Below are 22,289 nucleotides of genomic sequence, written 5' to 3' on the forward strand. Positions count from 1 at the left end.
AACCCTAGGGAGGAATTCCGGGTGAGTTGTCATAACCACTTTGCTAGAATGGAAGACTGTGCATGGTTCATGAGAACAAAATGCTTTGATCTCTCTAACCCTACGAGTTGATGTTATTGTTACAAGGAAAGCTGTCTTCCACAAGAGGTGTTGCAGGGAGGCTTTGTGAACAGGCTCAAAGGGATCCTGCATAAGATGAGAGAGTACAATATTAAGCTCCCAGGGAGGTGAAGGACGCCTAGTGAGAGGGAAAAGCTTTTTTAAACCTTCTAGAAAATTTTGGATGACGGGGATTTTGGTGAAAGAAGTTTGTGAAGGACATTTTCTGTATGCAGTAAGGGCTGTCAGGTGAACCTTTATAGAAAATAATTGCAAGCTACATTTTGCCAGATGGAGTAAATATGGAAGAATAACATCTTCCTGGCAAGAAGTAGGGTCCACGTTCTTGGAGGAACACCAAATGCAAAATCTCTTCCACTTGAAGATATATGCGGAATGGGTATAAGGCCGCTTAGCCTCTTTGAGGATCTCCATGCAGTCCGTGGTAGATTTAAATGTTTGTACTGTACTAGCTCAGGAGTCCTGCCTCCAAATTCAAAGAGGAGAGAATGGGGTGAACTATCTAACTTCCGAACTTCGTTAGCAGGTCTGTTGTGCATGGCAGCATGAGGTGCGGATGGATGAACCGGTGAAGGAGGTCTGTGAACCACCATTGATGTGGTCACTCCAGAGCTATCAGGATCAACTTGGCTTTCGAATGGAACAGCTTGATGAGGACTGCTGGAATCAGGGGAATCAGCGGAAAAGCGTAAAGAAAAATTTGCTGCACCAGTAGATCCAATGGGCATTCCCCATCATCCCGGGTTGTAAGCACCTCAAAGCGAAGCTTTGGCATTTTTTGTTTTCTGTGGTGGCGTACAGGTCAATGGCAGGTGTGCCCCACAGATGAAAGATGTAATTAACAACGTCATCATGCAAGGCCCACTTGTGGTGTTCTAGCAGAATCCTGCTGAGAGAGTCTGCCTGCGAATTCTGTACACCTGGAAGGTGAGTTGCGGTGATCGTTAGATCCCTTAGCTGAGAGCCATTTCCAGATTGCCTGGGCCTCGTGTGATAGAGGCCTGGGCCTCGTCCCTCCTTGCTTGTTGAGGTAGTACATGGTGATCGTACTGTTCGTCTGAACAAGCAGGGAGTTAGCTCTGAACCACAGGTGAAACGCTTTTAGCACTAGGTAGACTGCGCGTAGCTCCAGGAGGTTGATATGGTATGTCGTATCTCTCTATCTGACTATTTGCCTTGTACCTGGAGATGATCCATGTAAGCCCCCTATCCTAGTAGTGAGGCATCTGTTACTACTTTTGAGTATGAACCTCCTGGTGAAAAGGCATCACTTGAAGCAGGTTCTTTTGGGAGCACCGCCATTTGAGGGACAGCTTTACATGATGAGACAGCACTATACTGTCCTCCCAATTGCCCAACAGCTGGTCTCATTGGTCCTCGAGTCATTCCTGCAGAGGTAGCATATGGAGACAAGCATTCGGAGTAAGGAAGATGCAGAATGCCATCGAGCTGAGGAGAGAGGATATTGTTCTCACTGTTGGACGGTAAGTGACATTTCCGAAGGATCGATAACCGCCTCTCCTCTGAAGGACACACTCTTGCCTGTATTTTATTAATGGAAGCTCCCAGATAAAGTAAGGTTTGAACCAGGACAGACGCTGACTTTGAGAGGATGACCTGAAGGTCTAATCTTTGGAGGAGACTGCAAGTCCAGTGGTAGTGAAGCTCAGCTTCCTGAGACGTTGACACCTAAATAAGCCAATCCTCTAGGAAAGGGATAGACAAATGTTTTGTGCTTCCTGAGATGGGCAGCCACCACTTCCATGCAATTTGAGAATGTTCTGAGTGCTGACTTGGGACTAAATGGAAGTACTTTGTACTGGTAGTGGTCTTGTCTGACTACAAACCTCAAGAACCTCTGATGTTTTCTGGCAATTGGAATACGAAAGTATGTGTCTTGAAGGTCGATAGAATAGATTCAATCCCCTTGATATAGTTGGGGATAAATTTGGTGTAATGACAGCATCTGGAACTTTTCTCATTGAATCCACTTGTTGGCCGTTTTGAAGCCAAGTATGGGTCTGAATTTGTTGTTTTCTTTCTTTTTCACCAAGAATCTGCAGCAGCACTAATTATTTGGTTGGAAACAAGTAATTACTCATTGAGGATTTGTAGAAAGTCATCTCGTTTGTCACGTGGAAGATGGCCAACCAATTGTTGCATAGAGACCCACAGAGCTCTGTCATACCTGCCTAAAAGGGCAGTAGCGCTCGCCGCTTTCATCTTGGTTGCCGCTGTATTTCAAACCTTCTGACCCACTGAGTCGAACTTCTGACTTTCTTTATCAGGATGAACAGTTGAAGTGAGAGTAGTGGCATGATGTTTCCTCACTGCCACTACAATCTCTGGTCTTGGGTCTTTAAGTAGAAAGGCAGGATCCTGCTCCAGAGGGCTGTATTTTTTGTGCTGCCTGGATGAAGCTGGCTTGACAGAGGCTGGTGTTAAAAATAGGACCATTGCTGGTTCTAATAGACCTAGCACTAATGGTAACAAAGGCCTTGATGCTGACCTATGTTGTAGGGTCTCAAAGATTACTGAAGTCAATGGTGTTGGAGTCGACTTTGCAATATTATGTTTTGCAGCTCCCCTCACCAAGACTTCCTGAAACGTGGTGATATCATTCACCGGTGATATGCGTGGAGGTGAGGAGTCTGAAAGTGTTGTAGAGTATAGTCCTGTAGTAGAGGATGATGTATCTTCGCTGCCACTAAAATGTCTGGTGTTGGGTCTGTACGTAGAAAGGCAGGCTCCTGCTCCAGAGGGCGGCATTTTTTCTGCAGCCTGGAAGGAGCTGGCTTTGACAGAGGCTGGTGTTAAAAATAGGTCCATAGCTGGTTCTAATAGACCTAGCACTAATGGTCACAAAGGCCTTAATGCTGATCTATGTTGTAGGGTCTCAAAGATTACTGAAGTCGAGGATGTTGGAGTTGACTTTGCAATATTAAGTTTTGGGGCTCCCTTCACCAAGACTTCCTGATGGTGATATCATTCACCGGTGATATGCGTGGAGGTGAGGAGTCTGAAAGTGTTGGAGAGTAGTCCTGTAGGATGATGTAGCTATAGTGTGTCTGGAACAAGATCTTTTTGAATGTTGGGGATGACATGAGCGCCTGGTTGATGGAGATGAGTGCCTAGAGCTGTGATGGTGACGCCTAGAATGATGGCGCGATCGAGAGTGAATTGTGGACTTCGCTGGAACAACTGGTGCTGGAGGAGGAGGTGGTGATGGAGGCATGGGGTGAGGTGGAGGAGAAGATGGAGGAGGTGGTTAAGGAGATGGCGCTTGCTGAGGAGAGCCAGTTGCTGCTCTTGAAGGAGAGTAAGTTCTTGAATACTCTGAATCTGGTGAGGTATGGATGCGTCACCTCCTCTTTCTTCTTGCCTCCTGTAGCCTTGAGGAGGTTAAGAATGTCCTCAATGTCGACCAGTCTCTATGCCTTGAAGTAGACCTGCTTGCCGACGGTGATAGACCCCGACGTTGGTATGGACATCGATTTTCTGTGGAACCCTGATGGCGATCTGGACCTTGACAGCAAGCATCGTGGTGGAGGCAAACTCCTTGACGTCAACAGAGATCTGTGAGTCAAGGGTGATGTTCTTGATGTCAACAATCCATGTCTTGACACTGACCTGCGGCATTTCCTCTACAGCGAACCATGGGTAGAAGGCAAACAGGTAGGGGCCATACCTCTCCTCGACAACGATGCTCTCGGATCTGGGCTAATGTAGTTTTTCTACGTTTTCTTCCTGGGACACTATCCAGAGACAGATGACCCTGTTAGAGGTCTGAGCCTCTTCTTGCTCTGAGATCCCACCTTCAGACTACGTCTGTTGTTTTCTTCTCTCCACTGCACCATGGAGGCAATTTGTTTCTCTGTCCTTCAGGGTGCGCTTTGAAAAATTCCTGCAGTGTTGGCAAGACCAGAATTATGATCCTCTTGTAGGCAGAGAATACACACCTCGTGAAGGTCTGTCTTGGCCTTCTTTCTCCCACAGGCTGGACATTTATCAAAAAGAGAGGGCAGTTTTCTGTGAAAAAACCTCTAGTTCCTTTCAGAAAAAGACTGAAAAAGACAGGGAAGGACCAAATACGTCAAGTAAAACGATTGCCACCAATATTCAGTTGAGAATTATGAAGAAAAAAAGTCAAAATTTGGCTGAGCTCAATGCTCCAGGATCCTCTCAGCAGCAGCAGGAAAAAAGAACTGAAGCAACTGCCACCTGGTCAGCATGATGGGATAGTGGGAGTCTCTGGATTCTTAAAGGCACAGCCTCTTTTTAATTCAAATAATGACAGCCTTTGGGGCTATACTGCCCTGTGTTACTCCATATCTCTACTCTACCAAAATAAGATTTGTGAAGACACTTATGTTGTTTTACAAAAACTGAAAAATATATATATATATATATACACACACACATATATATTTAGATATATATAAAATCTCCTGGCCCCTTTTTTAAGTACAAGATGAAGAATTGGGCCATTGTAGCCTGTTCCTATAGGCTGCACAATAGTGCACTGTTTGTCGGCGTGCTGCTCAATCGAAGAGCCAAGTCTTGAGGTCCTTCCTAAACTGCTTGAGTGATGCTGTCTGCCTGAGTTTGATAGGTAGTGTGTTCCATGTACGTGCTGAAAGGTAGGAGAAGGTTCTTCCTCCTGCTCTGCTTTTCTGGATCTTGGGAACGGCTGCGAAGGTGAGCTGGGACAAACTGAGTTGCTGTTGAGTACGTAGAAGGTGAGGCGGGAGTTAAGGTATGCAGGTCCTATGTTGTGTAGTGCCTTGTAGCTGAGGATCAGGAGTTTGTATGTGATGTGCTTGTTGACTGGGAACCAGTGTAGGTCTCTGAGGTGAGAGGAGATGTGGCTTTGTCTTGGAATTTCCAGGATGAGGCTGCCTACTGCATTCTGGATTCTTTGTAGTCTTGATTGCAGTTTCTTGGTGATGCAGGCATAGGTTGCGTTGCCGTAGTCCAGTTTGCTAGTGGCATGTGCATGGGTGACTGCCTTCCTTGTGTCTATGGGGATCCACTGGAAGATCTTTTGAAGGATTCGGAGTGTGGAGGCATGACGAAGAGACAGAGTTGACTTAGCGGGTCATGGATAGTGAGAAGTCCAGGATAATGCCTGGATTGTGTGCGTAGTCCGTGGACCACCAGGAATAGTTCCAGGTGGAAGGGGTGGAACCGATTACAAGGATCTCCGTCTTGTCCGAGTTGAGTTTGAGGCAGCAGGCTTCCATCCAGGCAGCAACTGCTCTCATCCCATTGTGGAAACTTCTCTTGACCTTCACAGGGCCGTTGGACAGGGAGAGGATCAGTTGGGTATCGTCGGGATAGGAGACAATGTTTAGCCTGTGTTGTTTGGTGATCTTGGCTAGCAGGGCAATGTAGATGTTGAAAAGCGTCAGGCTGAGTGATGATCCATAGGGAACTCCGCAGCATGTATCTTTAGGTTCTGATGTGAATGGTGGTAGTCTGACACTCTGTGTTCTTCCAGTGAGGAAGGACGTGGTCCATTCTAGTGCATTATCTTGGAGGCCAGCGTCATGGAGTCTGGCACAGATGGTGGGATGGAAAATAGTGTTGAATGTAGCGGAGAGGTCAAGGAGGATGAGTGAGGCTGTGCCTCCGTGGTCTCGTATGGCGTGCATGTCGTCGGTGGCTGCTAGCAGTGCTGTTTCGGTGCTGTGGTTGCACCTGAATCCAGAATGGGAAAGGTCTAGGATTTGGTGTGCCTCAAGAAATTCGGTGAGCTTCTGGCTGACTGCCTTTTCCGTCACTCTGGCTGGGAAAGGGAGCAGAGAGATGGGTCTGTAGCTCTTCAGCTCCCTTGGGTCAGCGGTTGGTTTCTTGAGTAGCCAATTGATCTCGGCGTGCTTCCAATCTGATGGGAAGGTGGGGGTCTCAAAGGATCAGTTGATAGTTCGGCAGAGCTCAGGTGCTATGATGGCGCTGGCCAGGTTGAAGATGTGATGAGGGCACGAATCAAAGGGTGCTCCCGAGTGGATGGAGTTCTCGAGTCTTTGGGTGTCCTCTTTGGTGATGGGGTCAGGATCTGGTGTGTGGTGATGGGTTCATGGTGGTATTTGTGAGCGGTGCAGGAGGGTTTTGGTTCTTGAAGCCTTTGTAAATGTCCTGGATTTTTTGGTGGAAGAAGGGGACAAAGTCGTCACAGAGGTCTTGGGAGGGAGGGATGGATGAGGTGTCTGTCCCTGGGTCAGTGAATTCTTTGATGATGGCGAAGAGCTCTTTGCTGGGGTGAGCGCTGGTGCTGAGGCCTTCTTGATTGGCTGCTTTTTTGCCAGCTCTGATGTTCTGGTGGTGCGTGGTGACTGTGCTCCTGTAAGCTATGCGGTCTTCGGTTGATTTGCTGTTCCTCCATTTCTGTTCCAGTCATCTGCAGTAGGGTTTGGACTCTTGTAGGTCTGTCGTGAACCATTTAAGGTGTTTTGCTATTTCAGTTTCCAGTCGGTTTCCTGAAGGGGGCTAAGCTGTCGGCGCATTCCAATAGTGTTGCATTAGCGTCTGCTGTGTCTGGTGGGTGGAGTGGGGGAGGGTGGCTGAGAGCGCTGGTGAGTTGCTCTTCTGTAACTCTGCCCCATCATCTGCCGGGAGGGCAGGGGCATAGTAGCATGCAGTTTTCTTCGTGAAGGTAAAGTGGAAGCATTTGTGGTCGGTTCGGAGGTGTGAGAGATGATGATGTTGTTCCCTGCTGAGAACAGAGGGTCGAGGATGTGTCTGGCTCTGTGGAAGGGGACGTTGACAAGGTGAGGTCAAGTGTTGCATGGTTGTCAAAGAAGTTTGTGGTGTTGGGGTCATCGTGGTTATCAAGGTAGAAGTTGAGGTTGCCGATTAGGATGTACTTGGAGAAGATGGTCGCTTGGGGGGCGATGAGGTCGGCGATGTCTTTGAGGAATTGAGGTCGAGGGCCAGGCGGCCTGTAGATGAATGTGCCATGGATGGACGAGTTGGGGTAGGTCTGAATCTGGAAGTGTAGGTGTTCATGGGTTGGCTGAGACTGTGACTCATTGGTGGATGTCAGGCGGATGGTGTTCTTGTAGACTACGGCAATGCCTCATCCAGGCCAGTTGGCTCTGGCCTTGTGGTTGATTTTGTACTTGCCCGGGACCAAGGTGGAGGTGATCCACGTCTCCGTGAAGAAGGCAATGTCAGGGTGGTCGAGTTGAGGATGTCCCACACTTCTACTGCGTGCTTGACAAGGGAGCATGTCTTGTGGAGTATGCACTTGAGGTGGTCGTCCATGCTTGGTACGGGATCGTGTGGTGGTCCTTGGAGGGTGCGGGGGGCATGATCAGCTCGAAAAAGGTCCATGACTGTTCCTCAGGTCAGCTAGGTGGCAGGCTGAGGATCTTCCTCGATAGTGTGTTGGAGCTGAACCGGCGGATGGAGCGAGGACCAGGGTCCATGGCACTGGACACGGTCCAGGCATAGAAGGACGCAGACAGGCTTGTCTTTGGCGCACCTTTGACACCCCAGTGGCGCAACAACACAACGGCCACCATTAAGAAGGAGAGGGAGACGGTGGGTAAGGTCAGCTGAGAGGCGGGAGGGTGGGAAAAGCACTTTGCAGGGAGGGAGGGCGGCAGAGCCGCAGAGGCAGCAGCGCCACAGGGAAAACAAGGGGAAAGTGAAGGGAGAGAGAGACAAGATGGAAAGAGAATCAAATGGAGTGAAAAGACAGAAAAATACATAAAAGTAAAAAACTAAAGTAAAGGCAGAAGTAAAAGCAAGAGTAAAGAGAGACAGAAGATATGTACATGTAGATGGCCACTAGGCCACCAGGGATGAGGCGCAGACGGGAGCCTGCTGGTGGAGGTGGGCCTCAAACTGAGAGCCAGGCAGGCTCTCAGTTCGCTCGAGGCAGAGGCAGCAGCAGCAGCAAAAGTTGGAGCTGCACAGAGGAGGGCAACAGACGCTGACCAGGAGGTCAGAGAAGTCACCCACTCAGTGCGCAGGGGCCACCATTAAGAAGGGGAGAGAGGCAGGGGTCTGGTCAGCTGGGAGGGTAGGAAAAGCGTTTCGCAGGGAGGGAGGGGGGCAGGCTGCAGGGGCAGCAAAGGTCTGGGGAAAACGCGGGGAGAGTGGAGGGAGAGAGAAAGAGACAAGAAGGAAAGAGATTCAAATGGAATAAAAAGACAGAAAAGTACACAGAAGTAAAACCCCTGGACCTTTGACTATGTCCCCAGGGCAGTCTATATAATTTATAGCCTCATACAAGCAGTCAAAAAACTTCACAGGCGTCAATGTTTTCTCTCCCTATAGCCAGTGTCCTAGACCACCTAACAGTTCCACAGATTCTTGCACTCACCCATCTTCTTCGGCAGCAAGTACACATCCTGTTTGTAGCGTCCTTCAGGTGCATTGTAAAGTTCTATCAGAGCCAGGGCCTGTGAAGAAAAAGGGCAGAGTGTTATACAGAAACAAGACACATCACTGGGACACTGTACAAAGGAGACTAAGGGGGTCATTCTAACCCTGGCGGTCGGCGACCGCCAGGGCTAAAATGACGGAAGCACCGCCAATAGGCTGGCGGTGCTTCCTGGCCATTCTGACCGCGGCGGTAAAGCCACGGTCAGAAAAGGGCAACTGGCGGTTTCCTGCCGGTTTACCCCTGGCCCAGGGAATCCTCCATGGCGGCGCTGCAGAGGTGAAAACCGCCAGGAACAGGATGGCGGTAACGGGTGTCGTGGGGCCCCACTAAGATTTTCAGTGTCTGCAAAGCAGACACTGAAAATCGCGACGGGTGCAACTGCACCCGTCGCACCCCTTCCACTCCGCCAGCTCCATTCGTAGCCGGCATCCTCGTGAAAGGGGGTTTCCCGCTGGGTGGGCGGGCGGCCTTCTGGCGGTCGCCCGCCATCCCAGCGGGAAACTCAGAATGACCGCGGTACGGTCTTTTGGCGGTTCCCACTTGGCGGGCAGCTCCCGCCGCCCGCTAAACTTAGAATCAGGCCCTAAATGTGAAAAGCTCAGTGTTCCACAACCCTATTGAGAGAGCCATAACGCCCGTAAGCATTACCCAGCTCAGTATCACCCACCACTGCAGCGTATTAGGGACAATAATGGCAGGACGTCTTTGCTGTACTTTTTGACAGAGGCATCTCATTGACAAATTGTGTGGAAGAGACAGTTTAAAAAGCACATTGCTGAAGCAATGGCTGAAAGAGGGATTAAGAAATTACATGAAAGAGCATGTAGAGGGAAAATACTGATGCAACATGACAGAAGTTCAACTGAGTTACAAAACACACATTACACTGCTTAAAGTGAGTCTACTGACAGAATGCAGTGCTATACATCACCATTCCTATTTTATTACTTTGTCATTGTCATTGTCATTGACACTACAGAAGGGAACCATCTACATGAAAATCATCCTTGGCCCCTCCAAAAGTTGAGCAAAATCGTGCTTCATCACTTCTGCATACAAAAAAGCAATATCAGCACTGGGACTTGATGGCTGCCGAACTAACTAACACTGAACATTAAAGAGGTTGTGATCATGTGTAAGGGTAGGAGGATGGACCGATTTCGGTCCCAAGTGATGAACACTTAACTGTCCTTTGGGCGGTTCTCAATCTTTACCTCCGGATCCTGGAAGGAGCACCCAGCAGTTTCAAAGGTGATACTGAATTTTCTTCAAACTGGTCCATGATTAGGGGGTACTAGAACTATGATGGTTAGATACTTTCCTTGCTTCTGCAGTTGGTGCTGTGGTTGAGCAATGAAAGACTGGCTCATTGGAGGAGGTTTGAAGATTGATATCAGATACTATATACGACAAAGCTATTACAATCATTAAACGCCAATGCCCAGTCTGAGGGACAGTTTTTTTTTTATAATAGAGCTTTAGTGCACTCTCAGATAAACATAACATGTATTTCAGAAGTTATGACTCCTAATAAATGTTACACAACGGCGGATGTTTGCCCATTGAAATATAGATGCAATAGTCCTGGCCCCTTGATATACTTCCATAAAATATTGTTGTCCAGAGATTTTCACTTTTGATATGTGTTTTTGTATCATTAAGTAATTTCGCTTTGGTAGACATTGCTACTCCGGGCTGATTTTTTCTGGACGACATTTTTAAAAATGGCAGATGTGTTGCAAAGCCTGATGTTGTCTTAACTTTTTCTACATCATTGTTTAATATCAACAAAGCAAAACTGTTACAAACTAAAGTTGTTGAGTTCAGAACAGAAGCCAACAACATTGATGATGGCTTTGAAGATATAAGCGAAGAAGTGGAAGACAATCCCATGAACCAACAGGCTTATGCTGTGCAAATGTACCTTCTTTTCCAAATCATGTTTTATGAATTACATCATTGCAAAAAGAAAACTCCGCTACACATTATGAAGGCCCACGCAATCGATGACGAGTGCAAAAGTAGAGAGTTAATCCCAAAAATGAATAGGATTGGTGTATCAACAAGTTATAATGACATAAGACGGAGCAGAAACTTGTTAACAGCTCATGCTGTAAAATCTTGTGAATCCGACAGCACACCACTTCAAAGTCACTTTACCAGGGAAGGGTTTACAATGGATGCTTTTGATAATTTTGATTTTAAAGACAGCTCTTCTTTGTGTGGAACATTCAGCACACATTATACTGCTGTGGTGCTTTTTCAATACCGTACCAATAAAGTAGCTGTTGAAAAACAAGCTGTTTCACTTGTAGGCAAGTTGCAAATGTATAACCCAACTGCCTTGCCAACGTGTGCAAAATCACTACAAGCCATGAACATGTCCCCGTCTACCAGAAAGTTTCAACGAGACTGAGGACATGATTCTTCTTCTATCTGATGCTGCGGTCTGCAAGGCTGATTTAACTGAATTTATCATAGCGCTTATTCAGTGTGACTGAAGGATGAAGAAAAGCCAGTTCCTCCGTGGGCTGAAATTCATGTGCTGTGATCTCCCAGAATACCGTCCCACTGAAGAAGGTTGGGTTTTTACCATTAACACCATCTCTAGTCACAAACTACACAACAGTATACACAGCTCTAAAACATTTCCAAAATGTGCACGCTCAGCTTAAAAACTAGCCTATGCTGCCAAATGTTCTGTGATTAAGGTGTTTTCCGTATTGTAGCTGACATTTTTATGAGCAATCCAGTAGCATTTGATAATCTTTATCCAATGATGGGTGTTTTCCAAGACAAAAGTTGCATTGCAGTGTGCAGAAAGTTATCTCAGTGGATATGGCATAGACAATGCACTTATTAGACTGAAATCTTTGGAAGCAAAACTGTCCAGTCAGTGAGAGGAGCTCATTATGTTCGTTTGTTACAAGGTATGCTCATCATATCTGAGGCTATAGAAACATTGCATTGGAATGCTTTCTGGAACAAGAATGACAGATTAGGTTTTGCATATCTTACCTCAGAAGTGAACAAGGCACAGGGTGCACTTCATTCAAAAGACATAATGCAAAGCCAGGCAATGTTTGATACACTCAGTTCAAAATCAGAAAACCAAGTTCAAAAGTTTGTCAAAGAATGTGAAGAAAAATCAGAACGTTGCAGGTACTGGGGAAATGTTTTACAATTGATAGCTCTAGTGAAAAACATGGTACATGCTGATCAGGAAGGTGACTGGGTGCAGTGGAGTCACTGATTACTGTGTTTCGTCAATTTAAACTAACTGAGATATGGGTCCTGGTATTTGGAAAGAGTGAAGAAGCTAGAGGTGGAAAAACCATACCTCTACTGAAAATTCACCCAAAGATATTTTGTGGTGAAACACAGAGAGGAAAAGTTCAATGCTGTGGCTTCAGATATGAAACTGGAACAGACGATCGAGATATCACAGAAAAGCTCCAAGGGAATTGTTGGTCAGACACATAAAAATGAAGATGCTGCTCAATGGCAGCTAGTTTACCATGAAGTCCTTTTTTTTTTTTGCAATGTTTTCAGAGAGATGACAAATTTAAAATTAATGGACCATTGTGAAACTGTTCCTCACCACAAACTTGTGGGAAAGAGAGTGGAACTTTTTCATAAAAATGTTGACAGCTTTCTTCTTTTCATGCAGGTGCAAGGAAACCCCTTTTAAATGACTGAGCCTGTGTAACTACACAGCTTCGTGACCAGACCATGGGGGTGATTCTAACTTTGGCGGGCGGCGGAGGCCGCCCGCCAAAGTACCCCCGCCAGAACACCGATGCGCGGTCAAAAGACCGCTGCGGTGATTCTGAGTTTCCCGCTGGGCGGGCGGGCGACCGCCAGAAGGCCGCCCGCCCGCCCAGCGGGAAACCCCCTTCCACGAGGATGCCGGCTCCGAATGGAGCCGGCGGAGTGGAAAGGGTGCGACGGGTGCAGTTGCACCCATCGCGATTTTTAGTGTCGGCTATGCAGACACTGAAAATCTTTGTGGGGCCCTGTTAGGGGGCCCCTGCAGTGCCCATGCCAGGGGCCCCAAGACACCCGTTACCGCCAGCCAGGTTCTGGCGGTCAAAAATGCCAGAACCAGGCTGGCGGTAAGGGGGTCCGAATCCCCATGGCGGCGCTGCCTGCAGCGCCGCCATGGAGGATTCCCTAGGGCAGCGGGAAACCGGCGGGACACCGCCAGTTTTCCGTTTCTGACCGCGGCTGTACCGCCGCGGTCAGAATGCCCATGGATGCACCGCCAGCCTGTTGGGGGTGCATCCGCGGTCCCCGGCCCTGGCGGTCCATGACCGCCAGGGTCGGAATGACCCCCTATATGTGGATAAAGATATAAAGACACATCTACCAGATGTGCTAGAATGTGGAGAGTTTTGTCCAACCAGCCACCACAAAACAGGGTACAAAAAAAACTTTTGCAAGCATGTGGAGAGATGGACACAGCAAAAGAAAGGGGTGAATTTATCGTGGACATTAGGTTGCATGATTTTCTTCAACAACGCATTATTTGATGGAGATGCTGCAACCAAACCAGTGAAGCACAAACTCATAAAAGAGCTTAAAGAAAAACTATCCCCTGAAGAATTTAAATTTGAAAAGGTGTCCACATTGAAAACTGCGGTTGTTGTGGGCTATGTATCATAATTTCGAATGGTCAAAATGTATTCCATGCAAAACTTTGGAGAGGTCGTTCAGACTGTTCTACAGATGGCAAAGTCAGTGTGCTCCTTGCAAGAACTGCACATTATTTTTGACAGTTATCTTGAATTATCCGTCAAAGAATGTGAGAGAATCAGATGAATGTCTGTAAGTGGAACCATTGACCAGGCCTGCATCAAAATTTCAGCACCTAATACTGTGCAACTTGAAAATTCTGGTCATCAACATAAAACAAGATGAACTTGGAGATGTTAACCCACCAAAACATTGCTGATGCTTCAGTGGACACTGAATTTCCAAATATTGTGAATGAAATGATTGTCAATGAGGAGTAGGTGCCTGCAGAGATATATTCAAAAGGTACGGGGACACATTGTTCAAGAACCTAACAGTAAATTGGACAAGTGCTGACCTTCGTGTTGTGCCACATGTTGAGTGAGCTGTTCGAAATGGTTCCAATCTAGTCATTGTACTGCCAAATGACACAGATGTTACTGTTGAGCTACTTAGATTTGTTGCAATGTTCATAAATCAAGGATTGTCAGAGTTATGGATACATTATGGAACTGGTGAGAAAAGACACTTAATCCCACTTCATATTCTGTACAGGTAACTTGACCCAGAGATGCCCAGTGTTATTATCAAGGCACATATTCTTACGGGTGATAACACTATGAGAATAATTGGAACAAAGCTTGGAGCTTTAACTACTGAACCTGTGAAGTTTCTAAAAGAATTTGCTGGGACGGAAGAATGTGCCCTTAAAGGAGTACAAAATACAAGTTCTGACTAACAAAATTTGACCATATTCGGTTCAGCAAATTCAAGCGATTAGTTCTGCTAAGTGACTTTCCACTGACGTCATATTTTGTGCGTGGACACATTAAAAGAGCGCTTTACTTGATCAGAAGATGTGTAAATGTTTTGGATCATGCATATGTAGAGAAAGATCTGAATTTGGTTGGGAAGATATTGATGGGGTGCTAAAACCTACAAAACTTCTAAAGCCTCTGGCCACAAAACCTACACGTACTTGCAAAACCTGTGTTAAAAGAAGATGTGCCTGTTGATATGCTCTTATCAAATGTTGAACATTCTGCAAATGTAGCACGAGTGATTGCCGAAACAAATAAAGTGAACTATGAAAATGTGTCTAAAACAGGAGTGATAAACATTATTTGCTTCATATTCAGATCATAAACATTGGTTAGTTTATACATAAAAGGATTCAAAGCAATTATTATTTGTTTCATTTCGATATATGTCTCTTTTTTCTCTATTACAGCCACCATTTTGGAAATATTGGAAGGGTTGCTCTGAGGAGTTATCTTCTGTCTCTACAGGACTACTTGACCCTCAAAACCTATGTTTTGACACCAAAATGAAATATACAGGTCTCATGGTTCCTGAAATATTAGACCATCACTGCAGCACATCCGCCATTTTCAAAAATGGTATCCAGAAAAAAATCAGCCTGGATCAGCAATGTCTACCCAAACTAAATTATTTCTAAAATGATCCAAAAACACAAATCAAAAATGAAAATCTCTGTACAACAATTTTTTACTGACCATTGGGAGTCCAGTTCTTAGTCCTTGCTACAAACGGGAGTAAGTCCAGTCCTTCCGGTCTCCACACAGGGCTCAAAAAGCAAGTCCAGTCTTCTGTTTTTCTGTTGGTCCACAAAGTGTTCTGCTGAGCTGTGGGTGAGGGTTCACCTTTGTAGGTTTCACTAGCCAGTGAGTAAAGTGACTTCTGTGCACTCCCAAAACAATCAAAAAAACGTTGCCAAACTTCCCAATTTTGCAACACATCATGTTTGCTTTACTGCAAATTATCCCATGGAACACTATTGTAAGGAAAAATCCAAGATGACGTAATCTTTCTGGTCTGACTTTTGAATTCTAAGCACCCTACCTTGTGTGCTAAAAGGGGACTTATTTATTATTTAAAAATAGGGTTCTTTCCTATCAAAAAGGGTTATATTGACATGTTCACAAGCAGGTTTAACCCCTTCCCCGCCACGGACGTAATGGTTACGTCCATGGCAGCGCCCGTGTGGCGCCATGGACGTAACCATTACGTCCTGAATGCTGCCCTCAGGAGAAGCGCTAGCCCCCCCACCCCCCTAGGTTTGGGCTGACAGGGAAATCCCTTCCCCTTCAACCCCCGAACCCCCTCACCCCCCCTGTGACGTCAGCGCGCGAGTGCGCGCTGACAATCACACAACCTCCCCCATCGCGCTGGAAGCAGAGCTTCCAGCGCGATCGAAAGAGAAATGCTCAGCATTTCTCTTTCGATCACGAAGGGGAGGCCCGGAGGGGCTTCAAAGGGAAGGAAATGTATTTCCTTCCCTTTGAAGTCTCTCCCAGGGTTTCAAAAGCCGGATTGCTTGCAATCCGGCTTTTGAAACCCCACTAGACACCAGGGATGTTTTTTTTTGGGGGGAAAGTGACAAAAAGGGAGCGACCCCTTGGGTAAGGGTCGCTCCCAGGGGGTCATTTTATTTTAAGGCCTTTTCTGCCCCCCCTGAGGGCAGATCGGCCTATTATTAGGCCGATCTGCCCCCAGTGGGGGCAGAAACCTCTAGACACCAGGGATACTTTTGTTTTTTTAGTTTTTTTATTTGTTTTCTTTTGTGTTTTAGGTGTGGGGAGCAAGGCAAGGGTCGCTCCCATAGGGGGGAAATTATATTTAGGCCATTTCTGCCCCCTTTGGGGGCAGATTGGCTTATTTTTATGAGGCCAATCTGCCCCCAAGGGGAGCAGAAACCACTAGACACCAGGGAGTTTTTTTTGTTTGTTTGTTTTTCACGTAAGGGGAGCGACCCCTTAGGCAAGGGTCGTTCCCTTGGGGGGCAAATTTATTTTAGGCCATTTCTGCCCCCCTATTTTTATTAGGCCGATCTGCCCCCACGGGGGGCAGAAACCACTAGGCACCAGGGATTTTTGTTGTTGTTTTTTTTACAGATGGGGAGCGTCCCCTTAGGCAAGGGTCGCTCCCCTGGAGGGGCAAATTGTATTTAGGCCATTTCTGCCCGCTTTGGGGGCAGATCGGCCGATTTTAGGTCCATCTGCCCCCAAGGGGGGCAGAAACCACTGGGCACCAGGGATCTTTTTTTTGCGCCGTCACACAAGGGGAGCGACCTTGTAGGCAAGGGTCGCTCCCCGGGAGGGGCTGGTGGGGTGAGGGGGGCAAATTTATTTTAGGCCATTTCTGCCCCCCCTGGGGGCAGATCGGCCTATTGGTATTAGGCCGATCTGCCCTCAGGGGGGGCAGAAACCTCTAGGCGCATGGGCAAATTGTTTTTTTGTGGGTTTTTTTTTGTTTGTTTTTTAGAGATGGGGAGCGACGCATTAGGCAAGGGTCGCTCCCCTGGGGGGCAAATTGTATTTAGACCATTTCTGCCCCCCTTGGGGGCAGATTGGCCGATTGTAGGTCAATCTGCCCCCCTTGGGGGCATAAACCACTAGGCACCAGGAATCTTTTTTTTGCGCCGTCACGCAAGGGGAGCGACCTTGCAGGCAAGGGTCGCTCCCCGGGGTGGGGGGGCAAATTTATTTGAGGCCATTTCTGCCCCCCCTGGGGGAAGATCGGCCTATTGGTATTAGGCCGATCTGCCCCCGGGGGGGGCAGAAACCTTTAGGCGCCAGGGCAATTTTTTTTTGTGTGGGTTTTTTTTTTGTTTGTTTGTTTTTTTAGAGATTGGGAGCGACCCATTAGGCAAGGGTCGCTCCCCTGAGGGGCAAATTGTATTTAGCCCATTTCTGCCCCCCTTGGGGTCAGATTGGCCGATTGTAGGTCAATCTGCCCCCAAGGGGGCAGAAACCACTAGGCACCAGGGATCTTTTTTTTTGCGCCGTCACGCAAGGGGAGCGACCTTGTAGGCAAGGAGTTGGGTGTAGCCTGCATAACCTGATGGGCCATCTGGGCTAGAGTGGAGGGAGGAGTGGTCACTTACACCTGAAAGGGCTCTGCCTTCCCTCACACAATGCAGTCTCCAATCCCTGTGTGTGACTGGGGCCATGCCTCGGCTAGGCAGGATATTGTCAACAGAGACTTTCCTTTGAAGTTTGCCTACTTCAAAGGCAGAAAGGGGTATAAGTAGTAGACCCAAAACCCCAGACTTTTAAATTACTTCTGGATTTAGGAGGAACCTCTACCAAGGAGGAGCTGAAGAGCTGGAGGAGGAGTACTGCCTCTTGCCTGTGACTGTGCTTTGCTTGGTTGGCCCGCAGTTGCTGCTTCTGCCTGAAAGAGGACAAAACACTGGAATTTGTAGTATATTCCTGCTTGTGAAGTGTCTCCAAGGGCATGGACTGAGCTTGCCTCCTGTTTTGAAGTCTCAGGGCTATCAAAGACTTTCTCTGCCAGCACCTGGACTCTCTGCTGAGACTTCTACCCTGCCAAGTGGTGCCTACTCCAGAAAGGTAAAGCTGGTGGAACAAAGACCGAAATCCACGCACAGGGGCTGTAAAAACGACGCATCACCTGCCTCGCAGCTGAGAAATCAACGCACCACCTGCATTGTGGCTGGGAAATTGACACATCACCTGCATCACAGCTGGAGAAAAGAAGCAACACCTGCTTGCGGCTGCTGAAAAGGACGCAAACCTTACGCAGTCCAGTTTTCCATCACTGTGCGGACGGATTTCGCATGCATCATCACTGGGCATCAAAATCAACGTGAACCTGCGTGGATCTGAGGTGTCCCTCCCAGAAATCGACGCATCGCTCTCTTGCGGGAGAGAAAAATGATGCATCGCCTACCCGCCTGGAAAAAAAGACACACGGCCTCACTTGCAAGTAAGGAATCAACGCATCGCTGACTTTTCCGACGCATGCTCCCCGTGCAGCTTTATTTTTGACACAAACTAGGTACTTTGTGTAACAACAACTTTTCCATTGTTTTCTATGGAGTAAGTGTCTATTATTTTTTAAAAAAATTAACTTTACTTGTGTATGCTGGAGTTTTGTTGTTTCGGTCTTGGTCAATTTAGATAAATATCAGCTATTTTTTTTTACTGGTGTGATGTACGTCACTGTATTACTGTGCCAGTTGGTACAAATACTTTACACATTGCCTTTGGGGTAAGCCTGCCTGCTTGTGCCACGTTACCAAGGGGGTGAGCAGGGGTTATCCAAGGGTGTATCTCCTTTCCCCTGACTAGAGTGAGGGTCCCTGCTTGGAGAGAGTGCAAACTGACTGCCAACCAGAGACCCCATTTCTAAGAAAGTGTATTTCTTATTTGTTTATTTTTTTATTTTTTGTTATTTCTCCAAAGGTCTGTCTAACACCTGCTACATTTGGGCTATAAGGTGCTTTATAACTGATATCAACAGGAAAATGGTGTATGAGTGTTTTTATGTGTTTATGTCATGTGTGTGCATGTAGATTTCACTGTGCACTGATACCTGCACTTTTGTCTGAATTACATATTTACTAATGTGCGTTGTGTGCCACCAAGCAACTGGCCCGGTAATAGCAGCAGGGACCGAGATAGCAGTAAATAAAATATGAGGACATGTCTTGTGCCTAAGAGGAGATGCATGCTGTTTACACTGCCCACGTTTATTTCAACAATGCCAAGGTTTGAGCTGGGGATAAAAACAAAGGGGGTCATTCTAACTCTGACGGGCGGCGGAGGCCGCCCGCCAGAGTTCCCCCCTCCAGAACACCGCTCCGCGGTCATAAGACAGCTGCGGTGATTCTGGGTTTCCCACTGGGCTGGCGGGCGACCGCCAAAAGGCCGCCCGCCAGCCCAGTGGGAAACACCCCTCCATGAGGATGCCGGCTCCGAATGGAGCCGGCGGAGTGGAGGATGTGCGACGGGTGCAGTTGCACCCGTCGCGAATTTCAGTGTCTGCTCAGCAGACACTGAAATTCTTTGTGGGGCCCTCTTACGGGGGCCCCTGCAGTGCCCATGCCATTGGCATAGGCACTGCAGGGGCCCCCAGGGGCCCCACGACACCCCATACCGCCATCCTGTTCCTGGCGGGCGACCCGCCAGGAACAGGATGGCGGTATGGGGTGTCAGAATCCCCATGGCGGCGCAGCAAGCTGCGCCGCCATGGAGGATTCTGCAGGACAGCGGAAAACCGGCGGGAGACCGCCAGTTTTCCTGTTCTGACCGCGGCTGAACCGCCGCGGTCAGAATGTCCTGAGGAGCACCGCCAGCCTGTTGGCGGTGCTCCCGCCGACCCTGGCAGGCCCAAAGTGTTTTAAATGGAATAGAGAGATAAAGGAGAAACAGGATAGAGAAGAGGAACCCAAAGCGAGGAATGGAAAGAGCAATACACAAAGAGTGGGACAGAGAGAAAGGAGTGGAAAAGAGAGAATTTTTTTGATAGCGACCCTATAGGTTCTACCACACTCGCAAATCTTTTAATGAACTTGGAATAAAACTCTGCGAGCCCTAGGAATGACCTCACCTGTTCCTTGTCACCTGGGGTGGGGGCATTTGTAATGCTTTCAGCTAATTCCATTTGTGGTTGTATTCCTTTGCCTGATATCACATGACCCAAATATGTCACTGATGTTACACCAATTTAACACTTTTTGTCTCTTCACCGTGAGTCCTCTATCTGCCAATATTTTCAATACTTTCCTTAATGTGTCATCATATTCACTCTCATCCTTACCATACATGGGAATGGCAACCTGGAAAAAAAGGACATTAGGTACACTCCACAGAACCATCTTCATGATCCTCTGGAAACAGGCTGCAGCGGAGACCTGACGAAAAGGTATTCCCAGAAATCGATATGCCTCAGAGGTGTCACAAAGGAGGTCAAGTGCCTAGAGTCCTGGTGCAATCTCACCTAATGATAAGAGCCAATGACAGATCCAGTACACTAAATACTTTTGCACCTTTTAACATATTAATGGATTCTGAGATATTAGGGAGAGTATGGCAGTCCACCCAAATCTATTTATTGAGGCCCCTAAAGTCTACACACATTCTGATAGGTTTCCCGTCATTCTTCGATGCCAGAAGCACTGGCGCCAAGCAGTCTTAGGACTCTATTTATTTAATGATTCCCATATTTATCAATATGTTTAACTCCTTCTTTAAAGGTGCAAGCATCATGTTCGGAACTCTACGTGCTTTGCATAAATATGGTTTGGCATCCTTCTTTAAAACTATAGATGCTCAAAATCTTAAAGCATTCCTACCTTATCCTTTTACCCTTCTCACCTTCATCAATGAGCATGACCTGAGCAACTGGATTCGAAATTATGCCATGCCCCTTTGGTGTCTCCAAACTAACTAGACGATTGCCTGCCTACCCCCCACGCAACCACCCTCATCCCCTGTTTGGCGACATTAATCATTCCAATGGTCTCCCTACCTTTGAATTCAATTGTTTTTACAACATACCCCAACACATCAATGTGAGTGCCACCACAACTACCAGGGTTGATATCAGGAGGGAGTAGTTTCTCACTGGGAAATGTATTATCTCACAACTCATTCCCAAAATCCACTAAAACTATCACGGTTTCTCCCTCAGTGCCAGCATTCACCTCTACACTGTTATTCTTTACATTTAACACCATAGTTCGAACACCCTCTGTAACACTCTCCTCACTCTCTACCATACACACTTTTCCAGAAGGTTTGCAAACTCTTGCATACTGTCCCTTAAGACCGCATTTCCTACATACTAAATTTCCTGCATGGCAATTTATACAGTTAGATACATTTTATCTTGTTCATGTCATAGGAAGTCTTATTTTTGCCTCCTGAGGCAACTTCTAAAATGCTTCTCTCCCCATTCTGACATATATTTTGTTTGGATAGTTCCTGTATGCTGTTTTGTGGAGAAATGGAGGTGTCAACACATGATTTCTCATTTCTTTCACCCATCCTGATGTGTTTCCAATACCTTCCACAATTTCAGTGGCCTCCCTGAATGATAGATGTCTCACCAAAACTATCTCCTCTATTCGGCTACTGTTAGTACACCTTACCAACGGATTTCTTATTAAGGAGTCAGTTAGTTCTCCCAATTCACAAGGGCAAGCTGGTGTTTTCAAAGATGCAATGTATTTGCCCACTTTCTCATTAGGTTCTTGCACAAAAAATGTATGTCTCTTCAGTACTACATTTATAAGTGGTCCGAAGAACTGTTCTAACATTTTCATGGACATTTCAAAAACATCAGAAGTTTCACCTTCTCCATTTCTAATGCTATCATAAACATTGTGACCTTCAATTCCTAGGTTATGCAGCAAAATTGTCTGTCTCCTGTGTACAGAAACCTTTTCTCCTCCAATGACTACCAAATAGGAATCAAAAAGTTTCCTCTACTTTTCCATGGGAGTTAAGGTTCTACCTTTTTTTACATAAACACTTGGGCCTGTAACATATTACTGGCAGACATAATTATTTCCGTATATTATATTGAATGCTTTACCTGTATGGTCACAATGCTGCTTATTCTTTACCTCAACAGCGTTAATGAAATGCGATTGAGTACTCCTTTTTTAAAAATGCTGTGAAACTACTTGGCATAAAAAAATCTTAATTCTCGGCGCCAGTGTTAAGAAGGCGCTCACTTCATAATTAATTCTAATGTTTTACTGGTTGAAGGTTACACCACCAACGATGTCTGTCAGGACAGTTCCCAGTCTAAAATGGACTCACTTTAGAACACTAACACTTAGAAGACCGTAACATTCCTGGCATGAGACAAACATTTCTTTTAAAGAAATATGACAAATTTAAACTATTACAACACAAAACTCCCTAAAGATACCCCTACAGGGACATGCTGGCCCTGCGCCATCAAAACAGTGGTTCCTGAGAAGTGGTAGTACTGGAAATTATACAAGGCCTGTCCAGAAGTTCTGGTTCCAATATGATTATGGAGGGATAGATTCCTAAACTTTATTTCAAGTAGGCAACTGCCTTACATTGTGAAGCTTAACCCATGCTCCTGGTTATCTTTATCTCACTATGAGAAATTCTCAGACTAAATATTTTGCACAGAGAGAAAGACAGAGGGAGAGAAAGAGACAGAGGGAAGGGGTAGGGGAGGGAGACAGAGAGAGAGAAAGAGAGAGAGAGAGAAAGAAAGAAAGAGAGAG

At 46.7% G+C, this 22,289-nt stretch overlaps 1 protein-coding gene across 3 annotated transcripts in view; it reads right to left on the reverse strand.

The window, feature by feature from the left end:
• AHCYL1 (adenosylhomocysteinase like 1) overlaps window positions 1–22,289 on the reverse strand; it is a 266,946-nt gene that overhangs the window by 16,354 nt on the left and 228,303 nt on the right. For all 3 annotated transcript variants that reach the window (XM_069238342.1, XM_069238340.1, XM_069238341.1), the window contains exon 15: window positions 8,453–8,531. In XM_069238342.1, the coding sequence (XP_069094443.1) occupies window positions 8,453–8,531 (79 nt within the window). The remainder of the gene's footprint in view (window positions 1–8,452; window positions 8,532–22,289) is intronic.

The sequence above is a fragment of the Pleurodeles waltl genome, chromosome 6, assembly GCF_031143425.1.
Source record: "Pleurodeles waltl isolate 20211129_DDA chromosome 6, aPleWal1.hap1.20221129, whole genome shotgun sequence".
In the NCBI taxonomy this organism is placed as follows: domain Eukaryota; kingdom Metazoa; phylum Chordata; class Amphibia; order Caudata; family Salamandridae; genus Pleurodeles; species Pleurodeles waltl.